The sequence below is a fragment of the Morone saxatilis genome, unplaced genomic scaffold (assembly GCF_004916995.1).
Source record: "Morone saxatilis isolate NCDOM2014 unplaced genomic scaffold, NCSU_SB_2.0 Contig8, whole genome shotgun sequence".
NCBI lineage: Eukaryota > Metazoa > Chordata > Actinopteri > Moronidae > Morone > Morone saxatilis.
Window position 1 is genome coordinate 25,091,359 of NW_023340257.1, and position 16,616 is coordinate 25,107,974.

A 16,616-nucleotide genomic window follows, 5' to 3' on the forward strand; every position below is an offset into this window, starting at 1 on the left:
CCTTTAAATGGTCTTTTGGTGGTATTTAGCTGTGTTTTCATCTTCTTTTTTTTTTTTTTTCTTGTTGTTCGGCAGGGCAGAACACAAAGCAGACGGTTAAGGGTGTTTTGTCAAGGACAAGCTTAAAACCTTGCAACCTGTTCAGCTACAGTCATTGTGCTTCGTAACTAGGAGGGCCACCAATAAGTCTATTTTCTTCAAAACCACAGCCGATGTTTTCATTTTTGGTTTAAAGCTATCTCAGGAAATTTTTGATAATGGCCATAAAGGAAATGCTTTATTCCCCTGGCAGCTAGTCATTGTTATTAGCTGCCTTGTCCGCAGGTTGTTAAACAGTTCCAATAAAAACTGGTAAAAAATGGACAGCCTAACAAAGATCATCTATACATTCATCGTCAAATTGCCAGTATGTTTTCCGTGTCATATTCATAAATGGGAATCTGCCGGTTATATAGCATTCATGGGTTTCCCTTCACCGCCAGGGCATGTGTGTTTACTTATCCGTTTTTTGGGCTTCACGTACAAACCTTCGGGTGCAGCACACTTGCTGACCCTTAACAGCAGACGAAAAAGCCTGCATTTTCTGACGCGACATTGGTTGATGGGAAAAAGACATCTCTACATTGCTGTGTTGTTGCCCTATTGACATGAAGGTGTGAAAATAGGGGGGTTGGAAAAATTCTGGTGCTAGATGTTATGTCTGGCATTTGCTTTTATAGGAAATCTGAGGTTTTCCAAGCTTTCTTGATTCTCTGGGAAAACACCGAGAAAATTAGATCTTATTTAAGACTCAGCCCGTGTAAATAGATAATCCTTAATGGTGGACGCTGTTTTGATCCTCTTGGATGTAGAAAACCGGTGAAACAATATCCTGCTTAAAACGCCAATTAAAAGGGTCCCGGGTGGTGCTAACATTCAGGGAGGATCTATTAACAGAAATGAAATATAAGTATTCATAGGCTATGGGTATGTTTTTATTAGTGCATAATCAGCTGAAAATAAGAATCGTTGTGTTTTTGTTACCTTAGAATGAGACATTTCTATCTACAGAGGGAGCAGGTCTTCTTCCACACAGCCCACCATGTTCAAACCAAACACTGCCTCTAGACAGGGCCTTTGGCATTTTTCTTACATGCTTGGAAGGAAAGCGGTATTCAGTTCAACTTCATCTCTAGATGCCAAATCGTAAACACGACTAGACACTACTACTTTAAAGTAAACTGTACTTTTAGGGCTAACCCTGATAGCCACATTTCCTTACTAACATGTCTACATATGTCACTGATCAACCTGAAGGTTCACTATTGACCCTCTGAGGACTGCAACAGGACAGAGAAAGTACAGAATACTTTTTAATGACAGGTTTTACACACATACCTTAATGAGCATGAACTTGTGCATTGGCTCGTACCACTGCAGCAGCACTACACTGGACTCTAGACCACAGCACAGGAATACACAGCCTCGCTGCAAGCTACCTGCTACAGGAGACAAGACAGAATACAAGTTTTAGTTGTTTATCTCTCTGAACCAATCAACACTGTCAAACTGTCTGCTGTACAGGAATCTGCCTCCTTTAGTTTTCCGAATGTAGTTTAAATCGTAAAACTAGCGTGCAGCTAATTTGTGAAGCAATTATCTCCTCTTGTATCAAGATCAAACAGGATTTATTGATTTCTTGCATTTTGTCTCACCAACTGAGCAGGTCTTGCAGCCTTTGGTATCGGGTATTTTACACGTCACTGCAAACTTCCTGAAGACAAAGTAGATAATATCGTTTCTAATTGGCATGAGCAGATGTGGATTTCTGAGACAAACCAAACAAGAGTGAGAGTGACAGAAAATTAAACACACAGAGAGTCCAGTGTTACCTTGGTAACAGTCTGTGAGTCGGCAAGGCAACCATCCTCTGGTCTTTCCGAGCCTGTTCATACAACTCCTTCAGTGAATGGGAGTGAAGCTGTGATGATTTGCCTGTAAACACAGAATCAGACTCTGTTTGAAAGTTGATATTATTTAGTTGATTCATCCTGCTGAGAGACTCAGAGGGCTGCAGCCATCACACAGACCAACACTCACATTCACAACTACGGCCAGTTTAGAGACTTCAAACCACCATTAAAATCCATGTAAATGTGCATAAAACATACAAACAAGCTAAACACTGAATCACCCATCTGCTGATAGAATATGAAAGAATAAAAGCCATTAAATTACAGCCAACACACTGAGGTAAAAAGAGAGATAGATAAAAGGTTTATTAAAGTTTCTTTTTTTTTAAGTTACAATAGCTGCTATCAGTTAGAGTTACAGCAGAGAGAGAATCAGAAATCATTTTAGCTGTTAATTAAAACATGTCCTCTACTTTGTAGCAGCTCTTCAATGTTTAAATTAAAGATTCCAGTGAGACTTTCTTGTGCTTTATCTTTTTTTTTCAGTAAGCTCGTAGGGAATATAAACACTCGCTCGGCTGAATGAAGACCAAATTCTTCTTATTTAATACTCTTTTAATTTACCTGATACAGACATGAGGACGTTATTAATGGTGTAGACCCAGGTACACTTCCCAGGATACAACTGAAAGAGAAAGAGAAGATATGCATTCATTCACTGCTTCCTTACAGCTCTGGTGTCTCTTTTTTAAAGCACTTTGATCGCTGTTCAACCTTTTTGTTGCGACAGTGTGCTTTAAGGGCCTCTGATCAAGTGTGGCTTACTAAAATATCCTATACCATAGGAACAAGCCTCGCTGCAAGCTACCTGCTACAGGAGACCAGACAGAATACAAGTTTTAGTTGCTTATCTCTCTGAACCAATCAACACTGTCAAACTGCTGTATAGGAATCTGCCTCCTTTAGTTTTCCGAATGTAGTTTAAAACGTAAAACTAGCGTGCAGCTAATTTGTGAAGCAATTAGGTCCTCCTGTATCAAGATTAAACAGGATTTATTGAAACTGTTGGCCAATACAACATTAACAATAACTAAACCAGATCACTGTTGAGTCATTTTGGGGCTCATCTCTGTGTTGATCAGATAAAGGTCCTACCAGCTCCATTGTCGCCTCCGAGCCATTGAGGTTCAAGGTATAGATTCCTTCCTCTGCCCCCAGGATCAGATGCTGGTCTGAAGAAGAGAGAGGACACACAGGCTGGTCAGACAGATGTTTGATAAGATGAGAGTAGTGAAGTAATATGTGCTTTATTCAATGATACAACCTTTGGTAGCTGGGTTTTCCCAGGTCGTGGACCAGTTTATTTTAAGAGGGCAGCCATGGAAGATCTTTTTAAAGTAGACCTGGAGAGAGAAGGGAAGGTATTAAAATATTTGTCCCTTCTACAGTAGTTTATATGTGATAATACTTCAACAATAACTACATTAAGTCACATATATCAATATTTGCTTGGAAAAGGCCCCAAATGAAGATAAGATTACTTAATTGTGGCACATTAGTGAAGTGTTGAACAGACATATCTAAAGGTGGCATTAGAAATCAATAAATTGTTATATTTTCATATATAATAATATAGAAGAAGAAGAATCAACATTATTTGTGATATACAATTATACACAACGTATACTGAAACTATTTCTCTGCATTCAACCCATCCTAAGTATGAGGAGCAGTGGGCAGCCACTGTACAGTGCCTGGGGACCAACTCTAGACCTGAGCCACTGCTTTACGTCATGGGCACTGACTGGAGAATTAACATAACACACATGTACATGTTTTCATGGTGAGGGAAACTGGTGCACCCAGAGAAAAACCCACACAGATACAGAGAGAACATGCAAACTCCACACAGTTATTTTTCCTCATCTGAGTGACACTCACACAGGAAGTCAGTCAATTAAGGGAAACTATTACTAATACCATTTTTCATCTTAACAATACAATACAATACATTACAATAGGGGTTTGCTTTTGGCCCGTGGCCCATTAGGGAAAAAGCTTTGGACACCCCTGATCTAAAATGCAGCCATAACAGATCAATAAATTAATTTCCATTAATCTAAATTAATGTGTTAAATCTGACAGCATTTTACACCAAACAAATGCCAGCCCTCTATATCTGCCCCTACGTAAAGCACTCTACTGTTTAAATGGTAAAGTTAGATAAGGTGATATAACTGTGGTTATCAAAAGACCACAGGTTTACAAAGAAGTGACATTTAGAGGAGGAAATAATGTAATGTTTGCACAACACGCAGATACTGAAAACTCAGATTTTCAAAGATCTCAGAAATACACGATCCAACCAATTAACCATTAAATATGGAGCCTGCTGAATTAAAATTGTTGACAGTTTCCCTTTGGTAACACCGCACACACAAGAGAAACATCAAACACCACATCTCAGACACAAGAACTTCTGGCAAAGCAACAGAAACTCACAGGAGGTTTCTTCGTGACGGGGCTGACACACTCAGCAGGGTCCTGAGAACAAAAAGAAAAACCTCGTGAAGCGTGTGTCATCACAACTTTAAAATGAAACGGAAAAGACATTGTCTACATCTAAATATAAGTAACCATTAACTGAACATTTCATTCCTGTTACAGCTGCACTTCTTCTGGTGATACTTCTTCAACATGGCACTGAGTAGGTTGCATACTCTCTTAAATGTGATCTTCTGTCCTACCTTTGTTGGGGGTTGCCGTCTGCGTATGCCTTTAGGGGGAAGCTCAGGAGGGAGGAGGTCTTGCGGGATGTCATTCAAATGGGCAGAGAAGGATGAAGGGTCTGTTCACACACACACACACACAACAGGAAACTGTGTGAGTACATTTGCACTGCGTTCATATACGAAAGGCACGCGTATTTTCTGTTGTACTGTTTCTGCAGCAGCTAAAAAACAATTTTCTGGGTGGATTATTAGTCTTTAGTCAAACTAACTCTTAAAATATTTCCCCTTAAAAAAACCACCAACACATTCTCGAATACTGATCTAAATACACAAAAGTGTTTAATCCTCAAACCATATTTTAAGTATTATTTAGAGATGCAGGATATATATTGGTGCCAATAAATTATTGGTCATTAATTGGAAATGTATATTATGTATTATTCTGATAAATAAATTATAGCAGATAAACTATGTTGTTGTTTTAATAATAATAATAGTAATAATATATTATCAATATCAGCTGAAAACAATGCATATCATGCATCCTTAGTATTATTATATCACCAGCAAACATAAATTATTAAACTTATAAATAAATAATATTATGCTATTCTTCAATGTTTGATATTATTTGGAGAATGTCTATGCTATATATTCTCCTCAGTACAATGTAAAAAGGGGGCAGCTCACCTGAGTGTCGTGAGGATCGGGGTTGGGGCGTAGGTCGGACGTGGGTCCCACTGGAGGTCCTGATGAGAGGGGAGGGGGCGTAGAGTGAGCAAGGTTTCCTCGTCCGTTCGTCTTCCCCTGCCATGCTCTCCTCTGAGCTGGTCCGCGCTTTGGGCTGCACACACAGAAAACATGTTGAGTGTCTTCTGCATTTACATTTTAAATAGTACAAACAGCCTAATGCTCTTATCCAAAACTACACTGACAGATCAGGAGGAGGGTTTGATGTGCTCCATGTAGGAGATAAATGTGTGAACGTCAGTGCAACCTCCTCTGTGGATGTACGAGTGCATGAGTTCTTCTATCCTGATCTGTATCCTGATCTTGGACACAGTTTTTATCAAACATTGGTATAATTATGGCATTTTTCAAGTAATGCTTTCCATTTAACACAATAAACTACTAATTACTAGTAAAATAACACAGATAATAACCAATATTTAATACTAAAACAGTATAGGTGTAGATATTCAACAGTTTCTGCATTGGCTTCAAACACACAGTCCTGTCACTGTAACAAACACACATAAAACCATATTTCATGTATGGATTAAGATATTATCACCTTTGGAGGAAGTGGAGGTGGGATTTCATCAGCTGGTATTGTGAGATTGCTGGCAGAGAGAGAGAGTTTGAGTTCAGTCTGGTGTGTTAATGATGCAAACACACATGAATACAGATGTGAGTTTGTGTTTATTCAGCTCACCTGGTGGATTGTATCGTAGGGCTGAGGTGGACAAAAGGCAGAGAGAGAGGAATCTATTCAAATTACTGCATATGACTGATTGTATATAAATAAAAGAGGGGTCAAACACTATATTAATTATTTCTGAGGTGGCTCATTTCCTGAGCTTTAACAAATTACAAAATAAGAGCATTTTTTTACGGGATCAAAGTATTCTCTGAGCAGTTTAAATATAGGCTGGGATCAATCATTCGTGTGACGTTTCCTTACATATCCACATCATCATAGTCATCATCTGAGTCTGTGTCCTGATCCCTGAGGGAGAAAGAGAAAAGAGAGGTTAGATATTTGAATCAGATACAGATCCGTTTAATGAGACTGAATGAGGATCCAGTTACCTCATTGGACTCTTGCTACTGCCGGTTGATCCCACTGAAGGCCTTAACTGTAAAAACACATACAATGACCAATATATGTAAAAGAGGTAACAGGGAACTAAAAGATGTATGGAAAGAGAAGGTAAGAGGGAGAATAAACTCCTCAATTTGTTGTGTTTTCATGGTAAATATAGACTTTTTGCTCAAAGTGAAAAGATAACAACCAGAGAATTTCACCTCTGATGAGTCCTGTAGTTATTGTGGACTTCATTATTGTGTGCCTGTACCAAACTCAGAAATGTTGACTTTGTACAGATTGTGATGGGATATGAAAATAAAAAATATGTTTACTTTGCAATATTAACAGAGATAAAGACAAGCTGTGTCCCATAAGTACTGTGTGTACATGTAATCAGATTACATATTCAGCAACAAAAACTTCTTTCTTTCTTTTAACTGTAATTTAATTTGACCAACGGTAAATACTGAATATGAAAATTGTGTTTTATTTTATTTGCACTGAACATGTTTTGAGATGGTTAAATAGAAAAAAATAATATTTGTGGGATTTTTGTGGCGACTTTTTTTTAGTACAAGGTGCAATATTTTAAATGTTTAAATGATTAAGTAATCCAAAAACATTCAGTAATCTGACCCCACCCTGTATATGTATATACTATATAAATGTTTGCATTCATACATATATAATAATAAATATACAGTACGTCAGTTTTTATCTATGTATGTTTGTACAATTTGTATGTATGCATGTTCTCTATGTATGTAATGGGAGTATGTATAGTATATATATGCACTATATGCATGATACATCCATACTGAACATACAGTAGAAATATATACATGTACTGTGTGTTTCTATCTATGAATATATATATATATATATTTATATGTAGTAAAGGTATATTTTGTGTGCTTTGTATTCATAGATACGTATATATATGTAGTAAACTGTCAGTATTTGAAGTATATATGATGTGTACTGTATGGATGTATGTAAGTGTATAAGTACAGTACAAATAGATACAGTTCATGTTTGTTTGTATGTATTGTATAAGTGTGAATGTATGCATGTCTGCCGTCCTACTACTAACATTAAATGTGTCATAAGCTCACCGTTGTGTTTGGTGACTGTTTCTTCACAGGCCTGCGGGTGTAGATCTGTTCCACTGAGCAACCACAAGTACAAAGATTTAACACAATGACACACATTAACATTTCAGTCTTATCCACTGAAACTCCAACAGGAGCACTGGCAGACTACATATGTATTCTTTCACCAACATTATTAACAGCCGGTAAATACAGAGCAGCAGAGATGAAACAAATGTGCCAAGACAGCAAGATGAGTGAAATGATGCGATCCCTGGATTATTCAAACATCTTCAGTAATACTGACAGCAGAGAACAGAAGTAATGGCCAAGAAAATGATTCATTAGGGTGAGTAAGCACAGGTGAATAGGAATATAATCCTCTCTCTGTAAATGGATATAAATACAGACACTTTTAGAAAGAGGAGTTTGTTTTGCTATAAACAGACTGATTCTTTAGCACATAAGGAGTCTTGAATCATGAATCACTGAATTGTTGCCAGCAGGGAATGTTAAAAGAAGGAAAGCAGTTGATAAAAACATGAAACAATTAATAGTAATTATTTCTGATGATGTACTGTAACCACAGATGTATTTAATCAGATGTTTTAAAACTCACAATAATGCCAAAAAACTGACATATTCAACTGATTAAGGTTCATAATAGTGTGAGTGTTATAGTGTGTTTTCTTACAGCTTATGTCAGAGTTTGTCCTCTCTGCCTGGTTGTGCTTGTTGATAGACTGGATCCTCTTTAAAGATCCAGGCACGACAACCTTAAACCAACAAGAATTATTTATTATCTGTCTGTCTAGGTGAAAGAGAGAGGAGATAGAGATGTAACAGATGTAATGGATTTAAAGGTACATTAATAATGTAAAGTTTTGGTTCAGGTTGAATCGAGACTGACCTCCATCTCGTCGTCCTCCGTCACCAGGCAGGTCTTCAGTTTCTCAGGGTTTCGATACTTCTCTAGCAGGTCAAGGGTCAGCTCCTGGTTCAGGCACTGCTGGGTCAAAAACATGTGCTGCAGAGAGGGAACGAGAAGGAGAGGAGACGCCGGGAACAAAGGAACAGACAATTAGTACAGCTCAGTCCAAACACTGACAAAAAGCTTACAGGAGGCCGAGACTGAGAGGATGAGAGTCAGTCAGTAGTTTGTTAATACAAGAAGTCAACTCTTGTTTTAAACCTGCAGAACTGTTAGCTCTGTTTGGTCTCTAACAACCCCTAAAGGAAATAACTGGCTCTTCAGCTGCTAAATGCTCCACTATGTTCACCAGCTTTGTCTGTTTGGTGCTGAGCAGATAATGAACAGCAGGTTTTTAGAGCCAAAACAGTAAAGTTGTGGGACGAACAGATAAACAAGGAGCTGAAACTCGCTATAAAGCTCGGGAGAGCCGAGGGGAGCTGTTCATTGTGAGTGACTCATTTTACATTGTCACCATTTGATGCATTGTTATTATAAAAGCAGCAATTATATGTACTTTAAGTTTAGAGCTGCTCTTTTGAACTGTTCCTCTTGTACACAAATCAGTGTTGCTACATTTTCAAAAATCATGCAAGAACATATTTGCCATAATTCATCTTTAGCCCTTCAATTGACCTCATCTTCTCTTATACATTCACAATCCAGCAGTCTCTCTGCAGTCAATACATAAACCTGAACAGGAGCATATGTGAGCAGTACTGACTGAAAGCATCTTGGCGGCGCTCGGTCTCTTCTTCGGGTTCCTCACCAGCATGGCCTTTACAAAGTTATAAAACATGGAGGACCTGCAGACAGGAGATATGTTGGTAGCATTATGACATGGAAATATTGTATTTAGATCATATTTATTTGCTTATATTAACACACCAGTAGGAATATAAGTTTAAGATATTCATATACGCAGATTTTCTTCACTAAAAATACACAAAGAAAATATCTGTTCAAGGCTGGAAATATAAATGCAAGCTCAGAAAGTTTAATTTGATCATGACAGCATGACAGATATTGTCTGGACCTATGATTAAATATAGTGAATGTATAATAATGTAGGTTTTTATTTACCATTTAGACTTGTCCTTCAGTTTAGGAGGCTGGTAGCCGCTCTTGGACATGAGAAACAGGACCCTAAAGGAAAAAATACAGTCAGTGAGAATCTGTGTGTGCATGAATGTCACATACTTATGCACTGGCCTGGTCTGTCGGATAACAGATTCAGTTTATAGGTTGAACTATAACCGCAGTGCGTTCAGTGTTTTCTTCAGTGGGAAACTGGTGATTACATGCATGAACATAGACACAGTTCGCCGGACGCGTGGGTGGTGGAAATGTTTTCCGTTGAATATAACAAGACTGATCTGAAGATGGGTGGGAGTGTGTGTGTACACACAGTATGTTTGTGTCTTGACCTTAAAATGAGAGTGGAGTGAAAAATCTGATGACTTCACATTTTATTTGACCAAAAACCCACTGGGAATGCTTGATTCTGATTGGTCAGATGGTGCACAGTAGTTACCATTAACTGTATGTAGCAATGTCATCAATGATCTGAATGACTACAGTAGGAAATCTTCTCCTTCAAGTTGTTATTAGGCTCCAAAATATGAATACACAAAACTAATGTTGTGCAGATGGTCATGGATAAATAAGCTGATAAACCTTATGTGGTTCAATAGGAGGCTGATAGAAGATAGTTACTTTTGATTACTCAGCTCATTGTAGATGAACCTTTACTCATATTTGTGTCCGTGCAGAAATGTACACGTGCTCAGGAGTGTGAGGTTGTGTCTCTCAATGAGTATTTACCGCAGCGGGTGGACATCAAACATTGGCGGCTGTAGCTCTGCCAGTTCTATGGCTGTGATTCCCACAGACCAGACGTCACAAAGTTCATTGTATCCACCTTTAATCTCCACTGCTGCCACCTCTGGTGCCATCCTGAGGACAGGAGGGAAAACGCAGCAAATGAATTTAACATCACAGATAATACAGTATGAATGTATGTCAGAGCGGCCTTTAAGAGGAGTAATCTCATTGGTTGAGGTCAAACAGTCACATCAGATTATAGCCTGGTGAACACAGAGGTGAAAGAAGAGGAATTTTGTTATAAAGTGAAGCAATTGTGCTCATATATTCTAAATCATGTGGGTTAGTTTCAGCAGTAAAACTAAATACCTCTTAAATGTTGCTCATATGTCATCTATTTCATGTTTTTTTTCTTTGAAATAGATGACATATGTGGAATATTATTGCAAAAAATGCTCTAGACAGATTTCATTCAACAATGTTGTAACCTATAATAGTTTGTGCTTATAAAATGTTGAGATTCAGATGTTTCCAGGACATTCAAATCTGCAGAGATTGGTCTCTGGGTGAGATCTTACCAATATGGCGTCCCGATGAAGGACATTCGCCGGGCCAGAGTGGCTGTGATTTGAGCTGAGATCCCAAAATCAGCTACACAACAGAGGAAAAAAACATAAACAATAACCACAATGAACAATTACTTTTCTTGTGTTGCAGATATTTGTGTGCAAATTAACAAGACTGTGAGTCTTAACTTTGTAATAGAAATAACATTTGTAACCAATTTTTTTTAAAAAAAGGTTATTTATTTTTTCCACTTTTTAACTAGTTGTATTGGCATAATATCCAAATATACAGTATAATAATATATATTGAGTATTCTTCCAGGAAAATTGTCTCATGAGAAACTCCTATCAAGTGGAAAATGACTTGCCTTATCAGAACCGTGCTTTGCAGAGGCCTATTCGGTTCTTAAATATCGTACAAACGAGGCAGCAGAGATGTGTTAATTGAGCTGTAACTCTTGCAGCGGGTGACTCATCTAACCACACCGGTGCAGAGCAGAGCAGACAGTGCAAACATCCACCTACCTAGCTTGACCTCGCCCTGATCGTTGAGGAGGATGTTGGCACCCTGGAGGCAAAAGAGGATGAGACAAACATCAACACAGACACAGACACAACCACATAAACATCATTATAATACAAAGACTGCTTTATCCACTCAGTGATCTTTGACTGAACCCACACAGGATGGAAATCTAAACTGAACATCTTTTTAAAAGTTCATGATGAGCTTTATTTAAATAATTTATTCCTGTAGGGCACTTATCTTCTCTTAATTATTTGCTACTTTTTTTCAAGATTTACTATCCATCATGAAGTTATAGTTAAGGTAGAGTTAAAGTCTGAGAGCTTGGGATTTAGAAATGTTAAAGGCAGGATAATAGAACTAAATATTGTCAATCAGCAGATTAAATGACAAACATACAGAATATTTTTGTTTGCTTCATTCTTGTTTACATCTTATTCTGCTGCTGCAGTGACCCAGTTTTCCCACAGCAATCTAAAAGTTTAATCTACTGTAGCCTAATGTGCTCTGCCACAAATAAATGCAACGAGTCAACGAACAATGTAGAATAACAGTCCCATAGCATTGCCAGACATGTTCACCTTGATGTCTCTGTGGATTTTCTTCTGTGCATGCAGGTAGTCCAGACCCTGGTCACACACACACACACACACACACACACATAGAGAATATCAGAAATTTGACAGCAACAAAATAAAAGCTTTTACTTTCACCTACTGAACCCACTTTAGCCATGAAGAAAAAACAGAAAATACAGGAAACAAAACAGATGATATAAACGGGTTTTTGTGCCTTGAATATCATTGTAGGGTTTTTTTAATAGATGTTTAACAGTCAAACCATCGTTAACTATTAATAAGTTATCAGTGTGACTTTACCTGTAGCATCTCCCTGCAGATGTAGGCGATCTGTGGCTCAGACAGAGGACCAGTCACTGTGGAACACAATTAATTAAATGTAATTATTAACAGCCTACACAGCACAGTTTATGACTGGGAAAAGGCAAATTAAGTGATCAAGGCTCATTACAACAATAACATGTGTATTGGTTGTTTTATAGGATGCTTTGAATATTGTGTAGCAGATCAGTACTGAGGAACATTTTAAAACTAGCCACTCCCGACTTGCTTGAATGAAACATTCAAAGAGAGGATTATGGGAAAATAACTTTAATGAATTTGGATATGAAAACATTTTACTGATCAGCTTTACTGGAGAGACAAAGTGAATTGAAAACAAACTGCACTGGCTGTTATCGAGTAACTGTTAGACCCCTCGTATAAGTGTGTGTACCAGTGTCACAGTGTCCCTCTACAGTGACTGTGGTGATATTTAATCTAACATTTAGCATTTGCAGTCGGTTGTTTACAACAACATTGATGGAACTGATTTCCTGCCTCTGCAGGAAGCAGCAAGAGAGGATGAAGAACCCAAAATACTGTTACTTACATTAATACCATTTAGACTTTTTGCTTATAGGTTAAGACTAAGGCTGTGTGGTGTCTCCTGATCCAACTATCCAATAATCACTGGCTCATTGGTTTGATCAACAAAGCTAACACCCAGTAGATATATTATGGTCAATTTTAGGGGCTCCGTCGGGTCGTAAAAATCATGTTTAATGCCTCCGTTAATTCTTCATCAAGTGCTAGTTAGATGCAAATTGAACCTTTCAAAATGTTTGTGATATTTTTTATGTCTTCTCAGTTAGATGTTGTCGTGTAATTTTTCTACATTAGCTTTATTTGCCCTGCATAACTGCCTAACTGCAGTTAAGGATTGCATTCAGCTTACTGCCTTATGATCTAGCTCAGCTTGTTGAACCTCACTTTTGAGTCCAGTCTTAAAAGATGAGTTCAGTCATGTTTTTTCCAACTGAGAAATGTCTCTAAAATTAGACCTTTCATTACTTTTAATAACCTTCCAAGAGTTATTATGCTTTTCTCACTTCCCGTCTGGATTATTGTAATACCGCGTTTACACGTCTTAGCCAAAAACTGAGCACAGAGTGAATTCAGACAGGTTCACTGATCTGATCGCAGCTGATTATAAACAATCCACATCAACTGATAGCACAGCTGATTCCCTTCAAGCTTTTTTTCCATGCTGTAGCCTGCCTACCCTTGCACTTCCTCTGTAAGCTGCTCTGCAACCTGCCTCCACACCAGCTCATCCTTTTACGCCAAATCTGATTCAGTCAATGTCATCTCTTTTGTCATTGATTCCTGCACTGTTCTGTACCCTGGGGAGGCTTTTCTGCTGCTCTCCTTGTTTTAAGCTTAAGTATGCACATGTGGGGAGGGCAGGGAGGTCTCCGAACAGAGCCATACTACCAAATATAACATACTTACTGGCTGAACTTGATTACACGGCTTTAGGGTGTCCAAAACACAGCCGCCAGACATTTAACCAAATCACAAAAACAATATCACATCTCACCTATTTTAGCTTCACTCCACTGGCTGCCTGTCTGTTTTAGAATTCATTTAAAACATTTATTTGTTGACTTTTAAGGCTCTGGCTACCTGGCAGAACTTATAAATCATTATTATGAGTTTGAGTTTGTCTGGTAAGGTCCTGTTAGCTATTCTCTGGTCAAGACTGAAGACCAAGAGCGAAAAAGCCTTTGCTCTTAGGGCTCGATTAGAAATACCCAAGGAACTGGAATTTATTTATTAATTTACACCATCCCATCTATTAATAAACTATACAAAATGTAAATTATTTTCCCTCTTAGAAATTACCTCTCAGGACTCATTTGTTTTGTTTGGCTTCTTTAAAATGTATCTGTTATTTATTTAATCTGTTCTTTTATCTATTATTTTATCATCACTTCTAGCTGTTTTACATGTACATTTCTATTTGTTCACTGCAATTTTGTTTGTTGTTTTAATTTTGCAATTTATGAACTATAATAAAAACTATAAACCCAAGAGAAACAGACTCACCATGGTAGACATCCTGGAGGGAGCCTCCTCCACAGAACTCCATACAGATCCATAGTTTATTAGCTCTGCAGACAGAAATCTTTCAGTTAATGACTGTATCTAAGATGAATAAAAGAAAAGAAACACAGAAACAGACCGCTCACCGTATGTAGCTGCCATAATATGCCACTATGTTGGGGTGTTTGCAGCTCTTTACTATGACGATTTCCTGCTGGATGATCGAAAAATCATCCTCTGTGGAAGCAGACAGAGAGAGAGATGATTCATATCATCATTACATATGAACACAGGTCGATAAACACACTACATGCTTGCTGTTTATCTGGAGGGTTGCACTACCAATTCTTGATGACATCTAGTTGTACTCCTTTTGAGAGTGAATGCACTTGTTGTGAGTCAGTTGGACAAACGTATCTGCTAAATGAATGTAATATAATGTGCACAGGTGGAGCACCAGCTGCTTTCTGCTTTCAATTTACAATGAAACACGGTTGAGGTCACTGTTAGGAGCTAATTTCAGCCGAGCTCTAGCTTCCCTTTTGTTGAAAGGTGTCAGAGTTTCCACCACTTAAAGCTGAGAAACTTTCCAATTGCCTCCAAAGGTCAAATCAATTCAGATTGAGATGTTATTGCTTTTAGAGTTTAAATTGGTTAAACTCTAAAAGCTGCACCAGGCATCTTTGGACCGATGATAAAACGTCATCCAAGTCCATCATCAAACTGATTCCTTCCTTCTCACTGTGGGCTCGCCATATTAAGGGAAAGTGTATAAATAAACAGATAAACATCAGTCACCATAAACACTGACAGATGCAGTTCTCTCTGAGCTGTTATATGATCTGCTGCATTGTAAATGCATATAAAAGTCCCTGAGAGAAAGAGCATGTGGTATTAAATAGACACTTGATACAACTGATATGTGCATGTTTGAGTGTAAGAAGGATTTAATTGTACACAGTACAGTCCATAATATACTAAACCCTCCATGAATGCATCCAAACAAAGGTGTATAGTATAAGAACATAGTGGCAGGTACGAGTGATTCACCACCTTTTATCTTCCCTTAAGTAACTTTGATTTATTATCCAAAAAGTCATCCTGCCATCTTTGAGATTTCCTCTAGAATTTGAAAGAAAGTTTGTTTGTTTGTTTGTTTGGGACCATGTTTGTCTCCACAGAGTTTGCACTGAGTGGCCTACAGGCAGGTCAGTTGGGGTTCAAAGGTTAAAGTAAATTTCCATTTCTTGCATGACCATGTCTGACACCAGAGTTTAAAATACATGAACAGAATGAACCTGAATAAGGAGGTCAGAGCGTTGCACTGCTACTGATCCAAGCTGATAGAGCTGATACATTTTTACTTACAATCTTTATAGTGCAGCTTTAATAAAAAGCTGAATGAGGCAATGGGGTCTCTTTATTTTTGCAGTTCAGACTAATTACAGTGCTGGGCCACACAAACAATGATCAGTGTAATCAAACTGTTGGCGGTATAATTTCATGTAGTTGCAGCCTGTTTTCTTGGGTTATTGGTGGAGTTTAATGGTTTATAGCTTTGATTTGTATGATTTATGCTGTTGTGCCACTGTAGGAAAGTAATGATTCGCTCTTTAGCTAGCTCTGCCTTTTAGCATTTACTGCAGTGTTTTGTTAAAAGCTCCCATAATGGAATCATAATGGGTATGAGAGCTAGTAATTGTGTTAAAACAAGTTTAGGGACTTTCACCAGATGAAGCCGGGACCTCACAGGTTGGAAACATGCTTATTAACTTTGTCCAGGGGCATAGGTGGAAAATCTACATCTACATACAGTAGGCCTCTAACCACAGGCCAAACAAGTAGTAGCACATTTTAGTATCTTACATTGTCGAAATATAGTACACAAACAGTTTCAATGCTAAAACATGTGACAGTGAATGAAAACATTAAGACGAGTTCCTGATAAAATCAAATGAAAGAATAAATATTCAGATAAAATCCTCACCTGGTTCCATCTTGATGACCTTGATGGCTGCCAGCTCTCCATTCTGCTTGTTACGTGCCTGCACACACAACACATTCAGGTTATTATTTTTACACAGTAGCTCTTTGTGCTTTGTGTGGTGTGTTTGAGTTTTTTTGTGTGCCAACAGAGCTTCATTTGCATGTTTTCTGGTCAGACCAGTGGAGTGCAACAGCCCACCGCACCACTCTGTGGAATTAAAGACACACACATACATCTAAGGGAGGTCCTGCTAACACACACACAAACACACAC

The 16,616-nt window shown here is 38.1% G+C and overlaps 1 protein-coding gene across 1 annotated transcript in view; it reads right to left on the minus strand.

The window, feature by feature from the left end:
- LOC118342258 (mitogen-activated protein kinase kinase kinase kinase 5-like) overlaps window positions 1-16,616 on the minus strand; it is a 36,901-nt gene that overhangs the window by 4,646 nt on the left and 15,639 nt on the right. Inside the window, exons 2-27 of the mRNA XM_035680759.1 lie at window positions 16,344-16,401; window positions 14,503-14,593; window positions 14,360-14,424; window positions 12,290-12,345; window positions 11,993-12,040; window positions 11,411-11,453; window positions 10,898-10,970; window positions 10,320-10,451; window positions 9,579-9,641; window positions 9,220-9,301; window positions 8,436-8,552; window positions 8,220-8,301; window positions 7,550-7,602; window positions 6,437-6,483; window positions 6,309-6,353; window positions 6,060-6,080; window positions 5,919-5,967; window positions 5,315-5,468; window positions 4,640-4,740; window positions 4,395-4,436; window positions 3,217-3,295; window positions 3,048-3,124; window positions 2,517-2,577; window positions 1,872-1,974; window positions 1,695-1,753; window positions 1,378-1,481 (exon numbers count right to left, since the gene is read on the minus strand). Coding sequence (XP_035536652.1) covers window positions 1,378-1,481; window positions 1,695-1,753; window positions 1,872-1,974; window positions 2,517-2,577; window positions 3,048-3,124; window positions 3,217-3,295; window positions 4,395-4,436; window positions 4,640-4,740; window positions 5,315-5,468; window positions 5,919-5,967; window positions 6,060-6,080; window positions 6,309-6,353; window positions 6,437-6,483; window positions 7,550-7,602; window positions 8,220-8,301; window positions 8,436-8,552; window positions 9,220-9,301; window positions 9,579-9,641; window positions 10,320-10,451; window positions 10,898-10,970; window positions 11,411-11,453; window positions 11,993-12,040; window positions 12,290-12,345; window positions 14,360-14,424; window positions 14,503-14,593; window positions 16,344-16,401 — 1,905 coding nt within the window. The remainder of the gene's footprint in view (window positions 1-1,377; window positions 1,482-1,694; window positions 1,754-1,871; window positions 1,975-2,516; window positions 2,578-3,047; window positions 3,125-3,216; window positions 3,296-4,394; window positions 4,437-4,639; window positions 4,741-5,314; window positions 5,469-5,918; window positions 5,968-6,059; window positions 6,081-6,308; window positions 6,354-6,436; window positions 6,484-7,549; window positions 7,603-8,219; window positions 8,302-8,435; window positions 8,553-9,219; window positions 9,302-9,578; window positions 9,642-10,319; window positions 10,452-10,897; window positions 10,971-11,410; window positions 11,454-11,992; window positions 12,041-12,289; window positions 12,346-14,359; window positions 14,425-14,502; window positions 14,594-16,343; window positions 16,402-16,616) is intronic.